This window comes from Oryzias latipes, chromosome 7 (genome assembly GCF_053564925.1).
Source record: "Oryzias latipes strain Hd-rR chromosome 7, Olatipes_Hd-rR_3.1".
Lineage (NCBI taxonomy): Eukaryota > Metazoa > Chordata > Actinopteri > Beloniformes > Adrianichthyidae > Oryzias > Oryzias latipes.
In genome coordinates this window covers 22446961-22466817 of record NC_136243.1, presented here as the reverse complement: position 1 = coordinate 22466817, position 19857 = coordinate 22446961, and the positions used below count along the sequence as shown (strand labels likewise).

The following is a 19857-nucleotide window of genomic DNA, read 5'->3' as shown; positions in this document are numbered from 1 at the left end:
AGATGTAGATTTGGAGTTTTAATCCTAATTATACAATCCAGCATTTGCTCACTTTCTTTTATTCTGTTTTTTTTTTTTTCAGAAAGCAATCCGTGTGACCACGTTCATGCAACGACTGAAGAACACAGAGGCCCTAACTGACAGTTCGGCTGGAGTTGAAAGCAGTGCAGAGGCAGGAGAAGGTGAAGGGGGCATCTCCCAGGGCACGAGTGATGACGGAGAAAAATTGACGAGTGATGGAGGGGTGACATCAAGCAGCGTGTCCTTGGAAGTTACAGTTGAAAACACATCCACGGCCATGAGTCAAGATGAGGGCACCGTCAAAGTCAAAGAAAAACAGGAGACAGTGAATATATCTGTTGGCCCTACTGTTGGAACTTCCCCGTCGGATGTTCGGGACCCTATCATTCAGACTTGTTCCATCCCAAAAACTACACAGGTAGAGCCTAGCAAGGCGGGCATAAAGAAGGGAGCAGGGGATGGAACCAGGAAAATTGCTGCTAACTTTGGTCAAAATAAAGTTGTTACCGAGGTCAAACAAACCTCGACAGTTTCCAGTGATCCACAAAAGCAAGGAGAAAGTTTTTCAGGTATTAATCTTGAGCTAAAACATGCATCCACTTTGCCTGATCCCAACAGCAAATGTAAAATGGCTGCAAAGGTTCATGGCACACAGCCTACAGGAGCTGCTGCCGCCTCAATATCGCCAGAGAAAAGACCAGCAACCCAAAGCGTACAGAGAGATGAAGGTGATGGAAGCTGGTGTCAGACACAAGTGCCTGAAGCAGTGGCAGAGAAATCAGTGGTCGTAACGAGTACCCCATTGGTGGGGCCAGGGGCTGGGGCAGATACTGGCTTGGGAGTTAGGCTAAGAGGTGATGTTAGTCCTGCAAGCAGAAGGGATAGGGATGCCAAGAGAGCAGACAGATATAGTGCTGAGTTCAGCATGGCCCGGACAGGAGCTGTGCCAGGACAGGGCTGTTACACTGCAGGGAGCTCTGCAAGTTTGGGCCGGCATGCCACACCATACAATCCAGAGAGTGTAGGTGTGGGGTTAGGGATGGGAGGAAGTTATGGGAGCCCGTACACCCACTTGTACGGAAGTGGAGGAGGAGTTGGGATGTATGGAACAGGTCTTCACCACGGAGGAGGGGTAAGCAGTGCCACAACCGACTGGCAGATGGACAGTGTGATTGAGCAGATAGAGAAACAAATGGCCGCCGTACTTGAAAAGATTGAGGGAGACATGCCCTCACTGCTCGAGCAAATAAGTGACTGTCCTGCTGAATCCTTATGTACCAGAAGCACACATGCCTCTCCTTCCACTTCCCGCACACATTCCACACAGCGCTCCTCAACTTCAGCATCCACAACTCCTCCACCACTTCCCACATCTCCAAGACCTGCTCTGCCCTCTCTCCCTCACCTTGCCATCCCACCTCCTTCCTACCCTCCACCCTCACCACCCACACAAGATTCACCACATGCTGGTGGAGAATCGGACGAAGGTGAGGGACAGAAAAGTGTCACTCAAACTAGCCAATCACCCAAGGGTGGATTTGGCCGTGGGCTTTGAGACAAGTGTCCATGACAAAATACACAAGAGCAATTCTACTGGAGTATTGGCTTTAGAGCTCAAATAAAAAAAGGGATTAATACCTCATCAAGAGGTAAAACTGAAACAAGAAAAGAACCCTCTAAAATTGTATTGTTTGGTTGTAAATTCTTAACGAATGACTGTTAAGGAGAAACCCCTCTTGTTGTTCCATTGCTCCAATAGCTGGGTTCAGAGTAGTAAAGCACAACATCATGTGAAAGTTGCAAACACTGGGATTTCAAAAGCTTGTTTGTATCTAAAACTTTGACTTGTTCGTGGAGGATCAGAACAACATAAAATACAGTTGGGTTTTCCAGGATTTCAAAGTTTTTCACTGATAAGAGTCAATATTGAAAAAAAGAAAAAAAAAGAATGGATGTTTGATTTTTCACTGTGTACCATAGACTGCAAATACAATATATTCAAAAAAAAGTTCTTTCTTTTTTCTCATTAAGTAAACTTCATAATGCCCTAATTGCCATATACTTGTTTAAAGCAGCTCATGATGTGTCATTATTTTTCAACCCTTAAGTACTATGTACTGTTTGGCTTAAAGTCAAGAGTTGTAGCCCTTACAGAAGGATGAGCGTCTGAAATGGTAAAGCAATTATCAACTGGTAGGTGGGATTTTAACTTAATTAAATGTTAAACTTTAACTGTCATTTAAAAGAATTTTGAGTTGCTCTAAAATTTTAAGAGAGCAAGAGAGAGGCATTTGTGGCAAAACTATGTAAATAGGCATCACAAAAGCACACCAAACCATTTACATTGTATTTAAAAGATGTATGGCCAACAAACTCTGTTTATATTTTCCCTCTGTTTTGTTTACATATTTATTTTGCTAGACTAATATAAATTATCCATTCCTTTCTATTACATCCTTTTTATCATCCAACAATGTATTTATAAATTTAATTCTGCTTTTTGAGTGTATGTATAAAAGCTTGTGTGCTATTATCCCAACTGACAGCATTCTGCCCTTATGTATACTGTGTTGTCAAATCTTTCAATAAAAGACGTAAAAAATTGTTTAAGTTAGTTACCTAGTTAGTTAGTTTGTTTGTGTTACGTTCTGAAAGTACCGTTATACGTACTTTAACAGTAAGACTGTTATTACTGGCTTACTACAAGCCCCATGTGGCATTGCGTGTGCCCTGGATTAAACCATACTCTGTAGTCAATAGGTACGAAAAAACTTTTATTTAAAATCGGTTATGATTGGGATAAACACTATAGTATCACGAAATCTGGTGCATAACTAATTATAGGTTCAAATAGAAATGACGGTAGAATTTTAAAAATATGTCCAAATGATAAAATTGTCCCAGTCGCTTTTCAGCGAACCCTAGGGGTCGACTAATGGTTCTGTCTGTAACGTGCACATGTTGCTGCTTTGGTTTGCTTAAACCTGACATAGAGTGAGGGAAACGTTTCGGGAACAGCCGGGCAGGCAACCGTCCAGTGGAAAAAGTCACAGAGAGCCCGCCAGCCTGACACACTTTTCAGTTTGCCTGCAGCGGCACTGTTTGGTTATCATATTGTTTCTTGCTAAACAGAAGCATTTTTAATAGTAAAGACCAGGCCGAGTAATATCGGATGTGGTAAGTTCAGCACACTTGTGTAAGCTCTCGTGTTAGTAATGTTAGCCCCAGCTAGTTGGCTAGTGTTAGCTGAGTTGCTAACATAGCGGCACAAGTACGAAAAAATCGTTGGGTGGCTAGATAGCTCTAAAGCTAGCTGCACACAAGCTAACAACTACGCAGTCTTTTGGACTGCTTTATTGAAAGTACTTAACGTCCGTTGTCGCGTGCGAACTTTGTCTTTTCAACTGCCCGTTTAGCTAACCGACGCGTGCAAGCATTGTCACTTACTTGTTAGCGTTAAATTAACGTTTGCACGTTTTACGTGCACGGGACAATTGTTATTGAATGCGGAGGTGTGAATTGTGCACTAGATGCAACAAATAAATAGTATATTTTTGAGCAAAGTGAAAATGTGTGCTGTACAGCCAACTCGTCTTACGCAAATTACAGCCTGCTTCTCGCTTATAGCTATTTATTGTCGGTCTGCGTTACGGTAGCACAACTATTTATGTTACCACAGTAACGTTATAGTGGTCTTGAGCTTGGCAGGTTATGCATCCTAGTATGCATTCAATTTGATAGCGACACATTCTAACATGCGCGGAAGAGACAATGGTAGTTCGTATTATTTTAAATTATTAACGTGAAAACTGAAGGAGATCCTTTTCAACACATGGATCCGAGAATTAGCGGCCCAGTTTTTCCCGAGGCCTTTGTCATTTGCAAGACACCCCCTCCCCCATTACTCATTTGCAAGGAAGGCTCACCCCAAATGTGACTAAAGCGCCTGGATCTACATTCTCCGTGCAGGCTTCATGCTGGATGTTTACATGTATGGCTCATCGCTACATCCCCCTGCCAGACAGAAACAATAACCGCAGAAGTCGAAGGGAAGGCAGAGGGCAATCTCAGCACTGTGTGCGCTGTTGGAGTGCAAGTTTGGATTCTGTACATTTTGTCAATATTATTGTTTTTGCACGACGGGCTGCAGCAGGTCCGGTGTAAGACGTGCATGGGATTTCATCTTAATCCATTATACCTCTAGCTAAATGACAATTAAACAAATAAACTGCCAAGCTTGGGTTTAATAATTGGTTCACCCTTTAATGTGTATGTTAGATGGGTTGTTTTGGATTTGAGAAGGCTTGGTCGCTTTTTTACAAGAATAGCAAGTTGTTTTTTATAGGTGAACAACGGGTTTCCAGAATTTTGTACTGTATTATGCACGGCATGCATCCTCTCGTACCGGAGGCGGAATGAACGCACGCTGGAAGCCAATAGAATGAGAGCCAGGCCGAGCAGCGGCTTTAGAGCCACCCTTTCCTGTTGAATATTTCAGCCCCTGCGTCACAGATCCTCCGCCTCTTTCGCCCCATCTGCCATTTTGGTTTTGTTCCCGTCTGCAGTCGCAAAGCCAGCAGCGCAGTTACACGAGACTCTTCTCAACGACATAGTGACTCGACAGTATAGCACTGACAGCCCTAACCCCGCACCCCCGTTTCATTTGTTTCTACGAACCGTCGAATTAGTCCATCGTTGTGAACGCCGACATCTGTGGACTGCGGGAGAGGAGCGGGTTTGCTTAGGGAAGGCACCGAGAAGGATTATTGGTAAGAGATCAGAGAAATCAATGAAGCACGGGTGTAGTCGCTAATTTTTTCTTACATTTTCACAAGGCGATGAATACAAAATGTGTTTTCAATACGAGTTAGTCGAGGGTTTTTCCTCATATGTGTGGACAGTCGTGTTTGACTGTCAAACAAGCCCTTTGGCTCTAGTCTATCGTAGCAACCTTTGCTAGCTTGTAAAGTTGTGTTCCGCACTGTCGGTGGTTTAGGCCTAGGCCAGGCTGCTAATGTGTAGGATGTTGTTTTTTTTCCTTCTAACTTATTGATGTCGCTATTCTGTCCTCTTGCCAAAAAACACTTAACTGATTAAGCTATCGAAAGCTACCTAATCGGGTTCTTATAGTGTTTGCGGCACACCGTTTAAACGCTTCGAATGACATTAGGGCTGTTTTGCTTTTAGGCTTTGCAACGTACAGTAATACTTTGCTGTATCATGCCGGATGGCTTCATTTTCTTTTACGGTATCGACTCACGGCAATTAAAACGACGTTTTATTTATTTATTTATTTTTCGTGGACTTTCAAACGATTTCTATCTCATTGTAAACGTTTTGAAGTTCCACGTCGGATAAATGTTAAGTTTTTTGTGTGAAGGCTGAGTTAAGAAGTCGCTCCATGCGGAAATTGTAGCCGTCTGTTGTCTGCAGGGGTCAGTACGTTCTAAAACACTGCGGTCTGTTTCCACCCACCTATGGACTGATGCGGACAGTACAGCAGTTTGGTCAGTCATAGTATTAGGGTGTAGTTAAATCATTTTTTGTCTGAATTTAGAGGAAGCAGAACACCATGGACCTTGCTCTCTCTCTGCTGCAGTAAACTAATGATTCAGCTGTTTTTGTTAAAAGGACACTGGCCGTCCTTAAACACTTGTACTAAACAATGGAAGTGTACAAAAACTAGCGTTGTCTTCCTGAATGAAAGGAACTCAAAGGAGCCATTCATTCCTCTTCATAGCTCAGTATGTTTTTCTAACCAATTGGCATTTGACTACCAACAACCGAGTATTAGGGTCACCGTGAAAATGTAAAAGAAATTAAAAGAATAAAGTCGTAAAACTATGAGAACAAAGTTTTAAATAAAAGAGAAAAGGTCAAACATTTATGGGACTATGTAAAATTATGAGAAAAGAGTTTCAATTTTACAAGAATAAACAAGTAGAATTGAGTAAAAGGTTCAATATTTTAGGATAATAAAGTCATAGTTTTATAAATTAAGATTTTACGAAATTAAAGTCAAACATTTATGAGGCAATAGTCTGTTTACTAAAAACATTAAAAACAACAAAATAAACCAATATTTTGTTTTGTAGATGGAGAGCACATAATAAGCAGTTACTTCATTTTTGGTTTCACAAATAGATAATTGTCTTTTAGTGAGTCAACATTGTTTTGTTATAAGAATAAGGACAATTTGCAGGGAACTGGGCCTCTTCAGTAGAGGATTCTTGACCCAAAAGGAGTGAATTTCTGGCGGGTGTGCCACGCCGTAAACTGCATCGCAGCAGAGGTCTAAATTCAAAATGACACAGATTCCTAGGATCAAAAAAACATAAATGGCTGCATTGATAGATTTAGTCGACACACAATGTGGATGGAGGCTTACAGAACCAACTAGCCTATATTTAAATAAAAACAGATTGATTTTCCTTGTAAACTGATGAATTTTTTTTGTCAATTATGCACAGTTATTCTTAAATTTATTTATTTTTATGGTGGCCCTAATAAATACTCCATCGTCGCTAGCAGTCAGTCCAGCTCATTTTAACACTGAGTTTCCGCTCGCCTCTTTTTTGTTAATAGTAATCTTTGACTTATGAAATGCTAACCTGAAAATGAACCTTTGTCTGAAATGTAACACCTTGATCCTGTGAGCAAATAGATTCATAAACACAACATAGATCGGGAAAAATAGGACAGATTTTTCTCTCTCCTTTTTTTCTTTCTTCTAAACTGTATTTTCTTTTAAATCTCAGATGTCCAGCTCGCCGCTGTCCAAGAAGCGCCGCTTGTCAGGAACAGAGACGAAGACGGGATCCCACTGCTCCTCCTCTAACTCTGTCAGAACAGATCTGTCCCACACACCTGCCAACGTGAGTTTAAACCCTTTAAGCAGGACAAGGCCTTTCATCTGATTCTTTGTTTCAACAGTTTATATTTGTCTGGTTTTTAGGCTTTTTTTTTTTAACTGGACAGGATTTGTGATAAGTCTGATTAGATGCAAGTCCTGTTATATTTTTGTCCCAAGTTTCTTTACTTGTGTTTTCTTATAATAATCCTTTTGAAATTCATATGGCAATTTTGAACCTTTTGCTTCCATTAAGGTGCAAACAGACCATTTCTGATTTAAATTAAAACATATTTAAATGTCATAAAATATTGATTCACAGTGTAAGAGGATACATGGCCCCATACTAGAACATTTGAGAACAAACGTTTTTTTTTTTTTTTATTGCCTTAAAACATAGTGGATTTTTGTTTTACATGTGTCACATCAACAACTGGAGCAGCAGGCATGTCACAACTATAAAACCTAAATACTACAGGTGCACAAACGGCCTTAACATTCAGTTCCTGTTATTTTAGACTTTGAGAGTTCAGCATAAAAAAAAAAAACAGCAAAAGACTGAGCCCATAAAAATATCTAACCATTCAGGAAAGACAACATTTAGGTTTTATGGTGCAGAGATATCAACAAGCTGGGTGTTTCCTGAAAAGTATGTTTGAAGTCACTGAACCATCAAAAGCACCAAAAACTCTGATTGGGTAAAGGGTATAACAATGTTTAGTGAGGTAATGCAAATCAGGCACTGTTCACACCTACTGTTGACAAGCGTATGTTGGTTCTTCCAGTTGTCTTCATTCACACGTTTTGACATGCATAAACAGCAGCACATGCATTCGCTGAAGTTGCACATTTAAAGAAAATACAAGCACTCACAGTTCCAAGTTAAAGTGGTACATCGTTTTGCCAGACTTAATTTAGCTATACACCATGAAGGGCACAAATCCAATATCTATTACAAATAAAGGTGCTGCTGTTTGTAGCTTTTCAATAGATACAACCTCCAACATGAACTGATGTGCACCTCCTGTTGTCTACTTTCAGGGCATGGCTAAGAATGGCAATGATGCTGAGATTGATGAAGGCCTGTACTCCAGACAACTGTAAGCCTTTTTTTTTACGTTATAATAGTGATTTTGGTGTATTTTCTTTTTTTTGCCTGCTTCTGTGGCATCAGGTTAATTACTGTTTCCCATTTTCTAGCTATGTTTTGGGCCATGAAGCAATGAAGCGCATGCAGAACTCCAATGTCCTCATTTCTGGCATGAGAGGTCTTGGTGTTGAGGTTGCTAAAAATGTCATCCTGGGAGGAGTAAGAAGTGTCACTGTGCACGACCAAGGAGTTGCAGAATGGAGAGACCTTTCTTCTCAGGTGTGTGGAGAAGATCACATATTAGCTGGTTTGTGACAGGTTTAGCTCTTTGGTATAGTTTTCTGGGTATGGGATGGGATCACAGGGTAATGTGTAAATTCTAATTTAATGCCAAAGAAGTCCAAGATATGTTTCCTTTCTTTCTATAGTTTTTGATAGAAACAAAAATCTGGTAGATCAATTTACTGTCAAATGTGCACTGTATACAATAAAACACACATTAAATTTAAAAGTAAATTTAGTTGAGATGACAATTGATTTGCTGTTCAGTTAAAAGAAAAAGATCAATCATATATTTTTAGAGGATAAAATGAGCCTTGCCATCAAAGCATTTATCTGGTCAAACAACAGGTTCTACAATTGGTCAAGCAAATTGCTGTGTTTCAATGCTCTGTCTTCACCAGCTTTCATAACTTAAAAAAAAGTTCTGGATTTAACACTGAATTCTTGTATACTTAGTGTCTTAAATAATGGTCCTGTAGAGTTGGCCATTAACCTTTATTTTTGTAACATAATGCAGGCTTCTGTTTTTTGAGCCAGAAACTATTTTTTGTTTGATTTGTATTAGTTTTACCTCCGGGAGGAGGATTTGGGTAAGAACAGGGCCGAGATGAGCCAGCTCCGCTTGGCTGAACTGAACAACTATGTTCCCGTGACGGCCTATACCGGAGCGCTGACCGAGGACTACCTGACCAAGTTCCAGGTAAGACTACAAATGCAGCTTGTTTCTCATCACTGCATTATTCAGAAAAAATGCCAGAGAAGATGTGATTACCCGTGGTTATTTTTGTTGTCTTTTTGAAACCCAGGTGGTAGTTCTTACTAACTCAACTCTTGATGAGCAAAAACATTTTGGAGATTTCTGCCACAGTAAAGGAATCAAGATCATAATTGCAGACACACGTGGGCTCTTTGGGTAAGACTGACCTGTTGTTTACACTTTGATATATGTTCACAAATATGTTTTTTGGTGAGTTTTTTTAATACTTTTTTTGTTTTGTTTTTTAAGTCAACTTTTCTGTGACTTTGGAGAGGAAATGGTTGTGTATGACTCCAATGGAGAGCAGCCTCTTAGTGCCATGATTTCCATGATCACCAAGGTTAGTTTTATCCAGAATTGTTCTCCTCAGAAGTTTGTTCTTCATTTTAAGCATTCTCCTGAGGGAATGAGGTTTTCTGGTTTCTGTAGGATACTGCAGGAGTTGTTACGTGTCTGGATGAGGCTCGTCATGGCTTTGAGAGTGGTGATTACGTCACCTTCACAGAGGTTCAGGGCATGGTAGAACTCAACGGCTGTCAGCCAGTGGAAATTAAAGTTCTAGGTAAGGCTTTCTCTTTTTTTCCCTATGTTTTGTTTGCTTTAAAGTATCTTCGAGTTAATGGGGCATCTCCCTGTTCCACAGGTCCATACACATTCAGCATCTGTGACACCACTGGCTTTTCAGACTATGTTAGAGGAGGGATAGTTTCTCAGGTTAAGATGCCCAAGAAGATTGGATTTGTAAGTAGCCAATATTGTTGATATGAAACTATAACATACCAGTAATCAAAAGGTCTCTTGAAAAGATGCCTAAAGTCTTGTCATTTCTGTTACAATGTGGAGCAATGGAGCATATAATCAACCTGACAATAAAATGTCATCTGTTACAGAAATCCATGTCCTCCTCCATGGCTGAGCCGGAGTTTGTGTTGACGGATTTTGCTAAGTTTGATCGTCCAGGACAGCTGCATGTGGGCTTCCAGGCTATTCACACCTTCCAGAAAAAGCACAACCGGCTTCCTGCACCTTGGAACAGGGTATTTTTTTAAACTATATTCTTCCAGATTTTCTTTTTTTTTTTCTCATTTTTAAATTATCCAGAATGACAGTTAAACTTTGTCAAGCCTGTAACCAGTTACTGTTGTCACACACCTTTTTCTTGTTGTGTAATGGTATAAATATTTAATATAGTATAAACCATAAATTCTGAAATGTTAACGTTTGCATTTGGTTTTAAATGGTGACCTTTGTTCCAGGCTGATGGGGATGAGCTGCTTAATTTGGCCAAAGAGGTGAACTCTGCTCAGACAGGTTCTGCCAAAGTGGAGGAGCTGGACGAAGATCTTATCAAAAAGGTTTCGTTTCTGGCTGCGGGGGATCTTTCTCCTATCAATGCCTTCATTGGGGGTGTGGCTGCACAAGAAGTGATGAAGGTCAGTGGAAACATTTAACAAATGTCAGCTGTTTGACTCTAAAATAAATCTTGAACTTTGTTTACTTCTGAAATCTTTGATTTTTAAAAAAAAGTTTAGAGAGTTTTAATATGAAGAGCAGTTTGGTTGCTGTGATAACACGTATTGTAGATTTCACCGTCCATTTTTTATACATTAAAAATCTTATTTGATCTTAAATCCTGCAGGCGTGCACAGGGAAATTCATGCCTATAATGCAGTGGCTGTACTTTGACGCGCTGGAGTGCCTGTCAGAAGATGCTGGAGTCCAGCTCACAGAGGAAGAGTGTGCTCCTGTGGGTGTTTCCGAACAAGTCAAAACACGATTCCTTAATCCCAATTCCCATTGGCACAAACTCTAAGGCTTTTTATCTTCTGTATTCTCCTTTTAGAGGAACTCTCGGTATGATGGGCAGATCGCAGTGTTTGGTACCAAACTACAAGACCTGCTTGCCAGGCAGCGCTACTTCCTGGTGAGTAGGACCAAAAAAATGTTGATGTGTTGTGAATACGGAGGACCAAAACTCATCAGCTTCTAAGCTGTCTGGCATCCTGTATGTTTGGACTATTCCTGACATGTATTTGAAATCTAATGTTTATTCTGTCATATAGTAGAGTATGATTGCAAATTGTGTCACCACCCATTAAAATGACTAAAAATCCTGCAATCCTTCCAGGTTGGAGCTGGCGCCATCGGCTGTGAGCTGTTAAAAAACTTTGCTATGATAGGACTGGCAAGTGGAGAGGGTGAGGTCATTGTGACCGACATGGACACCATTGAAAAATCTAACCTCAACAGACAGTTTTTGTTCAGACCTTCTGATGTCACGGTAGGCACTACCAACTTTGCTTCAAGCAAATAGTAGGCAGACATGCATCTTCTCTATTTATTGATTTGTTTTATATTTTGTGACCCCTTTTGTAAATTTACATTTCTAATGTCAAACTGAACTACTTGTACCAACATTAAAGGCTATAAGTGCTTTAATGTGCTTACAGATTTTATGGCCAACTAATAGATCTGCTGTTTTTAATCAACTATAAACCAGAGTAAACCCCACGGTTGACGGTCATGCTTGTGGGTCTTATGCTTGTGGGCTTATGCTTGTGTGTTTGCATCTCCTTAATGACGTCTTTCAATTAAAAAAAAACATATCTCGCTATTAAAAAATGTTTTTAAACCAAGAAAATTTTCTCCTGAAACAATTTAGTAATTGATTTTGTGTTTGTCGTGACAGAAAATGAAGAGTGACACAGCTGCTGCAGCAGTGAAACAGATGAACCCCTCCATCAGGATCACAGGCCATCAAAACAGAGTGGGCCCTGAAACGGAGAGAGTTTATGATGATGACTTCTTTGAAAGCCTAGATGGAGTTGCCAATGCTTTGGATAACGTTGATGCACGTAAGAAACATGTTTAAATAAAGGGGAAAAAATAATGTTGGTTTTTTTTTTTAGAGCTTTTCTTGTTCAAATCTGTGGTATTTTTGTGTTTTTAATCCCTAGGTATGTACATGGACCGGCGTTGTGTTTACTACCGTAAACCCCTACTGGAGTCCGGTACCTTAGGTACCAAAGGCAATGTCCAGGTTGTGATCCCCTTCCTCACAGAATCGTACAGCTCCAGTCAAGACCCACCTGAGAAGTCTATCCCCATCTGTACCCTCAAGAACTTCCCAAATGCAATCGAACACACATTGCAGGTTAGTAAGACCAGACAAGTGAATTTCTCTGATGTAGTACAGTAGATCATTTTTATTAATGTTTAAATTCCTACTTAATTACTACAGGAATGGTTTTTATAAGCCTTATTACAAAGATAATAAAAAAAACTACATGTGCTCTGAGGCTTGAGTCCATTGTTTATTTAGCGAGTGCCCATAAAGTAACACAGATAAACTGAACTTTCAGGCTATATTTGCCAGCAGTAGAAGGTGAATCACTTATTAGGTTCATAAAAAATTATTGAATCCCATCTGCTGCAAAAATATTTTTATTTTAATAATCCTAAAAATGTTGCATCTGTATAAATGAAGTAACCGTCTTTAGACTAATAGAAGTTGTTAGTAGGAATGCACCAATCGATTATTTTCTTATTTTCGAGATACTTGCACGTGAAATCGCACGTGTCCTCCAATCGGATCTGCTTACTCAAAGACCTTAAAATCAGCCAGCCTTCCTGAGGAAAGGTCGACTGACGGGGTCATGTGTCCATTTTTGTGTGTCCTTCTGCACAGGGACAGCAACCGTCTGTTTCTATCAGTGATGTTTGTAGGTTTGGTAATTGTCGAAAAATATTAAGCAAAATATTAAGCAAAGAAATCGGTTGGTAAGGTGAGCAACTACCATGCAGGAATCCAGGGTTCGATTCCCGGAGGGGAAGAAACAATGGTACTGGGGGCAATTACCATATCAATGACGAGCAGTTAACATCACTCAGTGAGGGTCCTTAGGCAAGGCCCTTAACGCTACCGCCTCCCGAGCGCAGTTCAGTTGCAGCTCACCGCTCCCCCAGGGGATGGGTCAAATGCGGAGAAGAATTTCCCCATTGAGGGATAAATAAAGTATACGAATAAGTTTCGGAGGGCCTGCAACTACACAAAAATGTATTTATCTTGTGAAAAACTACCACAAAGCCTAGAATGCAACATTTGAAGCTAGTGATCAAGCAAAGGCTAAAGCTAGCAGAAGTCCAGGTGCAGACAGTGGGCCGCTGTTGACTTTTATGAGCTGTAAAAACAGCAAAGCTACAATCGGGAAGCTTATGGAGTTTATGGCCTGCAAGTATCTTTATAAATTAGTGTTGGCAGAATTTGGAGAATTTGAAAAAAAAAAGGGCAAAAAAAAAAGGGCAGAAAACTGCAATTAGTACACCCCTAGTTGGTAATATTGGGTATTATTAAGCTGTTACAAGTGCCGAGCATTAAATTGTTTATCTGGTGGTGCAAAATGAGTGGATTAGTACGTCTTTGGTAAAAAACATGTTGTGTTTTTTTTGTCTAAAAAGCACCGAATTTGACTTGGTTTATCTTTTATTATAGAACACATTTTCCCCTTTTTCTCTGCAAAGTTTTTAAGAGGTGAAATGTCTTATTTGTTCAAAAAATAAAACAAGTCCAGTTTTCTTACCTACTGGAATCCACCTGGAATGAGAATCTACACATGTGTGATTGTTGTTGTGAAAAAATTACATTAAGCATGCAGAATTTTTATGACTAAAAAGCTCTGAAATGGTTCTTGATTTAATAGTGTAAAATGTCTTTTGAGCATGTCCACTTACTCTGTCAATATTCTGTTTAGTGGGCTCGTGATGAGTTTGAGGGACTGTTCAAGCAGCCACCAGAGAACGCCATGCAGTATCTCACGTAAGTCTGAATTTCTGCTGATAACTTTACCTGTCAGTCAAACACAGTAGTTGTCTTAAGTCCTCAGACAGAAAATCTACAATTTTTTCCCCATGCAGCCGGCCATGTTAACAAGATCGAGCCTCTTTGAAATATTTACATAGATTTTCTAATGAGATGCTTGAATGTTGATGTTTTAAGTATTTAAACCTCAAAAATAATTACAAAGAAAAGAGTAAACGAAATAGAAAAAATGTCCAAAACACAATTAACTTTAAGTAAAATATTTGCCCCTTGAGGGAATACTGAACCATTTCAGTCTTTTAAAGCTTGTAAATGAAAGTGCTGTCCCCGCAGGCAACTATAGTTAATCTAAACCGTAGATGTAGTGGTGAACAGTGAAGTCTTTTGTGAAAGCTAGACACTCTTCCTCCCTTGAACCTATTGGTCCATCTGCAAGTATAATGTTTTTAAAGCTGTGGTGTCCCAGAGGTTTTGCCCAGTTGCCAAATGGCATTTGTTTTTGTGCTAAAACACTGAAGGGGAATGTAAGAATGATAAAACAACCACTAAAAGCTAAACTCAGTCCTTCTGCAGACTAAAATGTACATCATACATGGCAAAGAAAACATTCCTTCCTATCAAAAATGTTAGTGTTTACAAGAAAAAGAACGTCATGGTTATGGAGCTTTAACTTGTATACATTAATTTCACTCTGCAAGACCTTGAGAACGATACCCGTAGCCCAAACTAAAACATGCCCGCACTGTACGAGAAAACACCATGTGTAAGCACACCACAACCACAGCTAAGGAGATTTTGCTTCTGTCCCTGCTTGCAGTTGACCATGAACTACATTTCAGACCATATTTGTGTACATAAATGTGAAACATGATGGTATCTCAGTGGTTTGATGACGTTAGGGTCAAAGTTAGAATACAGTTGGTTCTCTAGAACTTAACTTCAATTCAGCAGAGAGATTTCTTTAACTGGAACTCAAATTTAATCTACCACAGTGTCATGAGGTCCATAAAAACTCTGATGTATTAAACTATAAAGAATGGGGGGGGGAGCAAAGCATTATTTAGTTTAAGAATGTTTTATGGAATTCAATACTTCATGTATTTGTTTTTTCTGATTCCTGCAGAGATCCTAAGTTCATGGAGCGTACACTGAAGCTTCCTGGGGCTCAGCCACTGGAAGTACTGGATGCAGTTTACAAGTGCGTTGTCACAGACTGTCCACACAGCTGGGCTGACTGCGTAGCTTGGGCGCGCAACCACTGGCAGTGCCAGTACAGCAACAACATCCGTCAGCTATTGCACAACTTCCCCCCTGATCAGGTAAACGCCCCTGTTGTGGGCACTTTTAATTTTATTCACAGATGGTAGGAAATGGAAGAACATTTCTACACTATGAGGTTTTTTTTGTCTTGATATTTTCATGTCCTATTTAAACCACAGCCATCCAAATGAAAATTGTGTTGTTGTTTAACGTGTTCTTGTAGCATGTTTGTCATGGTGAAGGACGTATATGAAGAAAATTAAGCTTAAAACTGCATTCCTGAGTTTTTCCTTATTTAAATTGTAGTGAATCATGAGCAGATTAACAATTGCTATTTGAAAAAGCTCGCAGTTGTTCCATACAAAATACAGTCGGCAGGCCACAAGTTCCCTCCCATTCTGATGCAGACAAATGTCCTCATTTTCCTCAGCTGGCGTCTGGCGCAAAACTGTATGGCTGGATAGCTCTAAAAAGCGCCCACATTTTTTTATTTTTTTTAATTAAAATATAACCATTACAAAACTCTTGGAGACACAACCACACAATGATGCAAGGCACTGCTTTTCACAAAAACAAAGAACAAAAGAAAACAAAAATTTATACATATATAAAAAAATATTAAAAACAACTTTCAGCATAAATTAAAATAAAAGGCAAACAACAATCTGGACCCTAGATCTTTAACCATTCTGTGGCAGAATTACATATGTCATCAATGAAAGGACTTGAGTTGTGAATACATTTCAATGAGGATAAATAAAGTCTGACTTAATAAAGCGCCCCCATTTTGTTGCACTGGTAATGTTAGGTTGGGGTTGTGAGAGGTTGTAAGCTAGCAGGAGAGGGTGTAAACAAAGGGTTGATGGGAAATGAGTCAGGCTCACTCCGCGTCAACAGCCCTGTCCGCAGCTTAGAGGTGAATTTCTACTGAACTCCTGCCGCTCTGCAGAAACTGCCCTAGAAAACAACCGTTTTCTTGATTTTTGTCTAAAAACCGCATAATCGGACTGAAAAAATATCTGGAAATGCTTTTACAGGGACTTCTTTTTATATTTTCTTGTTTTTCTGTTTACATTTTACTTCATGAAGTTGCACCCAATCTAAACATTGAGCTCCTAAACTTTTTCAGATGTATCTTGAGTCCCATATGTCTAAAGAAGATATTTGTCTTGCAGCTCACCAGCTCAGGTGCACCTTTCTGGTCTGGCCCAAAGAGGTGTCCTCATCCCCTAGAATTCAGCACTAGCAATGTAAATATGCGCTTTTCACCGTCTTCAAAAGTATTCCTCCTCAAAAAAAGATTCAAATTATTAACATTTAGCCTTTGTCTCCAGGACTTGCACATGGATTATGTTTTGGCAGCTGCTAACCTGTTTGCGCAGATGTATGGTCTGCCAGGTAGCACCGACCGTGCAGGACTGGTCAAGATTTTGCAAGAGGTCAAGGTGCCCACTTTTACCCCCCGTTCTGGGGTTAAAATTCACGTCTCAGACCAGGAGCTGCAATCGAGCAACTCTTCTGTTGGTAAGACCGTATTTATGCACAAGACAGCATTGAAAATCTTTCAGAAATGTTTGTGTATAATTGTCTTTGCTGAAGGCCTATTGTGACATGGATCTCTTTAATGCAGATGACTCTAAACTGGAAGAACTAAAAACCAAATTGCCGTCACCAGAGTCTTTCCAGTTCAAATTAAACCCCATCGAGTTTGAAAAGGTACTCAATTTCTTTCACGTCAGACATAATCAGTCTTTCTTTGATCGTCATGTTACAAATGTTTGTCATTTCTAAAAAAAAATGTAAAAAGTAATTCTGTATATTTTTTTGTTGTCATCAAAATAATACAGGAACGTAGAAGTAAAAATCGATTTACTAGATGAATGAAACGTGAATGTCATTATTAGTTTGTATGTCGTAATAACGTGATTCTCTATGCAAATGAACCCCGTTGTGTGTTTGTATTTAGAAAATGTCATTCTATTTATCACTAAATTACCCCCTTTTACTTGCTACAGCCTCATTTATTTTGTAGTGTAGGAAGAACATGGATCACCCGAGAAGAAATGTTTTAAAAATGGTTTTATTTCTGCCCCTCCAGGATGATGACACCAACTTCCACATGGACTTTATTGTGGCCGCATCCAACCTTAGAGCAGAGAACTATGACATTCCGCCTGCAGACAGACACAAGGTGGGCTAAACATTCACATGACCTCATTTGGCCAACTAACAAGGGCGTCTTTTTGTTTTTTTGATTCTCGCATAGCAAAACCTCTGGGCAGAAATACTTTAAGTTTTTTTCCCCTGTTCTTTCTCTTTCAATAATGTATCTGTCTGAATTTTTCTGGACTGGTGAAGGGAGGAGTCATTCGGTCATCTTCTAATTTGTTTATTCCCTTTTGTGGTCACGGCGATGCCAGAGCCTATCCCGCCACTTGCGGGTGAAGGCTGGGGACATTCTGGACAGGTCGCCAGTCTGTCGCAGGGCCCCAATCACACCCATGCACTCTCACATTCACACTTATGTGAGAGACAATTTAGAGTAACCAATTAACCTTGGAAGGAGTGATTGTGACATATAAAACGTCCTCAAACTTGGTCTGTATGTTTTTTATAAATTAGAAATGTTAAGCAAACCAAAGTGAGTGTTTTTCATTCATTGTTTAACCTCCGTTCATTAGCTGATCGATTGTGAATTTCTCTTTTGGTTTACTGTTCTTTCCAGAGCAAACTGATTGCCGGCAAGATCATTCCTGCCATTGCCACCACCACCGCTGCAGTTGTTGGCCTGGTCTGCCTGGAGCTCATCAAGGTCGTGCAAGGACACAAGAAGCTTGAGACGTACAAGAATGGTTTCATGAACTTAGCCCTGCCTTTCTTTGCCTACTCTGAGCCCATTGCTGCTCCAAAACATAAGGTGAGGTGTTGCTGTTTTATCCCACAAGTTTGTAAAGATTATAAAACGTGTGACGATTGTGACACAGTGATAAAGTTTTAGTCTGCTTCTGGCTCCTGTGATGATTCAGCCATGCTAATACTGATGCATCAGTCAGCTGCATTAACTCTGACTGGATGCAAGTGAGTTCAACTCACCTTCTCACACTGGTGTGATCAGTGTGTGCTGAGGAGACGTGTTTACCAAATATGCGCTTATAGCATTGTTGCAGCTCTGTGTGATGTCTATTTTTTTTACCTACAGTAGCTGTAACTTTATTTTTCATTTATTTCCAGTACTATGAAACTGAATGGAGTCTGTGGGATCGCTTTGAAGTAACAGGAATGCAGGCCAACGGTGAAGAGATGACACTCCGCCAGTTTCTGGATTACTTTAAAGTATGTTCAGCAAATTTAGGTGCTTCTTCTCCAACTTTTTTTGTTTTTGCAATGAGTAACTTTGTTTTTTCTCCCCTGTTTGGCAGAACGAGCATCAGCTGGAGATCACCATGCTTTCTCAGGGAGTGTCCATGCTCTATTCATTTTTCATGCCCGCTGCCAAGCTTAAAGAGAGGCTTGACCTACCGTAAGTAACTGCATACGCGAGAGTCCAGCCTCTTTACGTTTTCCTTCCACAAACTGAGTTTTTCCTGTTCTGATTTCTGCAGGATGACTGAGATTGTGACCAAGGTGTCCAAAAAGAAGCTGGGCAAGCACGTTAAAGCTCTGGTGTTCGAGCTCTGCTGTAACGATACTTCAGATGAAGATGTGGAAGTGCCCTACGTCAGATACACCATTCGCTGAGCCTCACCCGGAGACCACCCACAGGAGGGTGGTAGTTGCTAGGGGGGGATGCAAGGAATGGGGGTGTTCTTAGTGGGGAAATAGTGGTGTGACAAAGGGTGGGTGGATTGATCCAGATCGGCTCTATTGGATCAATTGGTTTCCTTTTTTAGGCCCGTGGTTTGTTTAAACCTGTGCCTGACTGTACATAGCCCCAGTAAGCTGACAGAAGGATACCTGTCTGTGTGTTACAGTTCCACTCTGTGCTTGACTGTGGGAAGAGGAGATTTGTTGGAGAGAGGGAGGGAGCATGTAAATTGGACATCCTAATGTTTTTCTGTAGTAGAACCTTTAAACTTCAAAAGCCTCGGTGCCCTCATTGCAAAGCCCAACTAGTCTGTATGTACAATAACACCTAACTATCATTCTGAAGCAGAGCTTTCAAACACACCCTGCTTGCTCTCCTCTCTTCTGGAGCCCATTTCTAATAGATCTGTCCCCTCATACTGTTACTTTTTAATACATGATTTTTTTTTTTTAAATCAAGGCTATTCAACAACGTAAAAACCCAATTCTCCCTTTATTTTTTGTTCCTCAACTGGAAATGGAATTACAGCATCAAACTGATGAATTTCCTTCCCTTCCTTCACTTTGAAGCACCCTCAAAGCCTCGTTTCAGCACTCTGGCTTTCTTCAGGCTGCTGCACACCACAATAGTTTTCTCTTGATGCTCTCCATGTCATGTGTTTTGTTCCATTTTATTTTATTTTCTGGGAGGGGGGGGTGTTTGGAAGGAGTTTTGGCACACAGTTGGTAGATCATCAAACTGTCTTTCTACTTTGTTAACTCCAAAATTAATTAAATCTAAGAGCGAAGCGTTGAGATGTATCTTGAATGGGAGCACTTAGTGTTATAGTGAATAAACATGGAAAAACTCGCCTGTGTGTCTGTCTTTTCTTTTCAGTTGATTCAGTAAAAATGTGTGACGTTGATTTTAATTATGTGTGTTGTCTGCTTTGGTTATTGAGTCTAGTCTGGTTTATGCTGCTCAGCAGTGAAGT

The 19857-nt window shown here is 40.1% G+C and overlaps 2 protein-coding genes and 1 non-coding gene across 5 annotated transcripts in view; all 3 read left to right on the top strand.

Moving 5' to 3' along the window:
• Positions 1–2635, top strand: part of camkvl (CaM kinase-like vesicle-associated, like) — a 50777-nt gene extending 48142 nt beyond the window's left edge. For both annotated transcript variants that reach the window (XM_020704698.3, XM_078950592.1), the window contains exon 11: positions 83–2635. In XM_020704698.3, the coding sequence (XP_020560357.1) occupies positions 83–1576 (1494 nt within the window). In that variant the 3' untranslated portion in view covers positions 1577–2635. The remainder of the gene's footprint in view (positions 1–82) is intronic.
• Positions 2636–2911: 276 nt separating this feature from the next.
• uba1 (ubiquitin-like modifier activating enzyme 1) lies at positions 2912–19733 on the top strand. 2 transcript variants are annotated; one of them, XM_011477158.4, is made up of 26 exons: positions 2912–3198; positions 6780–6896; positions 7913–7971; positions 8072–8240; positions 8809–8943; positions 9050–9156; positions 9250–9340; positions 9430–9562; positions 9644–9741; positions 9891–10037; positions 10257–10433; positions 10640–10747; positions 10844–10924; positions 11129–11281; positions 11690–11855; positions 11958–12154; positions 13752–13816; positions 14943–15138; positions 16255–16329; positions 16414–16603; positions 16710–16795; positions 17178–17270; positions 17805–17996; positions 18311–18412; positions 18499–18599; positions 18682–19733. In XM_011477158.4, the coding sequence occupies exons 2-26, from the start codon at positions 6780–6782 to the stop codon at positions 18815–18817; spliced, it is 3174 nt and encodes a 1057-aa protein (XP_011475460.1). In that variant the 5' UTR covers positions 2912–3198; the 3' UTR covers positions 18818–19733. The 2 variants fall into 2 exon arrangements, with proteins under 2 accessions (XP_011475460.1, XP_020560358.1); XM_020704699.2 differs by lacking the exon at positions 2912–3198 and adding an exon at positions 3961–4790.
• LOC111947702 (small nucleolar RNA U6-53/MBII-28) lies at positions 18089–18209 on the top strand. The gene has a single exon (XR_002873594.1). It is a non-coding gene; the product is annotated as a small nucleolar RNA U6-53/MBII-28 (small nucleolar RNA).
• Positions 19734–19857: the final 124 nt, after the last annotated feature.

Bases quoted from the DNA above. Each gene is read 5' to 3' on its own strand.
- uba1 (XM_011477158.4), top strand. From the start codon at position 6,780: ATGTCCAGCTCGCCGCTGTCCAAGAAGCGCCGCTTGTCAGGAACAGAG. The intron at 6,897-7,912 runs GTGAGTTTAAAC...GTCTACTTTCAG, and splicing joins TGTCCCACACACCTGCCAAC to GGCATGGCTAAGAATGGCAA. The intron at 10,925-11,128 runs GTGAGTAGGACC...CAATCCTTCCAG, and splicing joins CCAGGCAGCGCTACTTCCTG to GTTGGAGCTGGCGCCATCGG.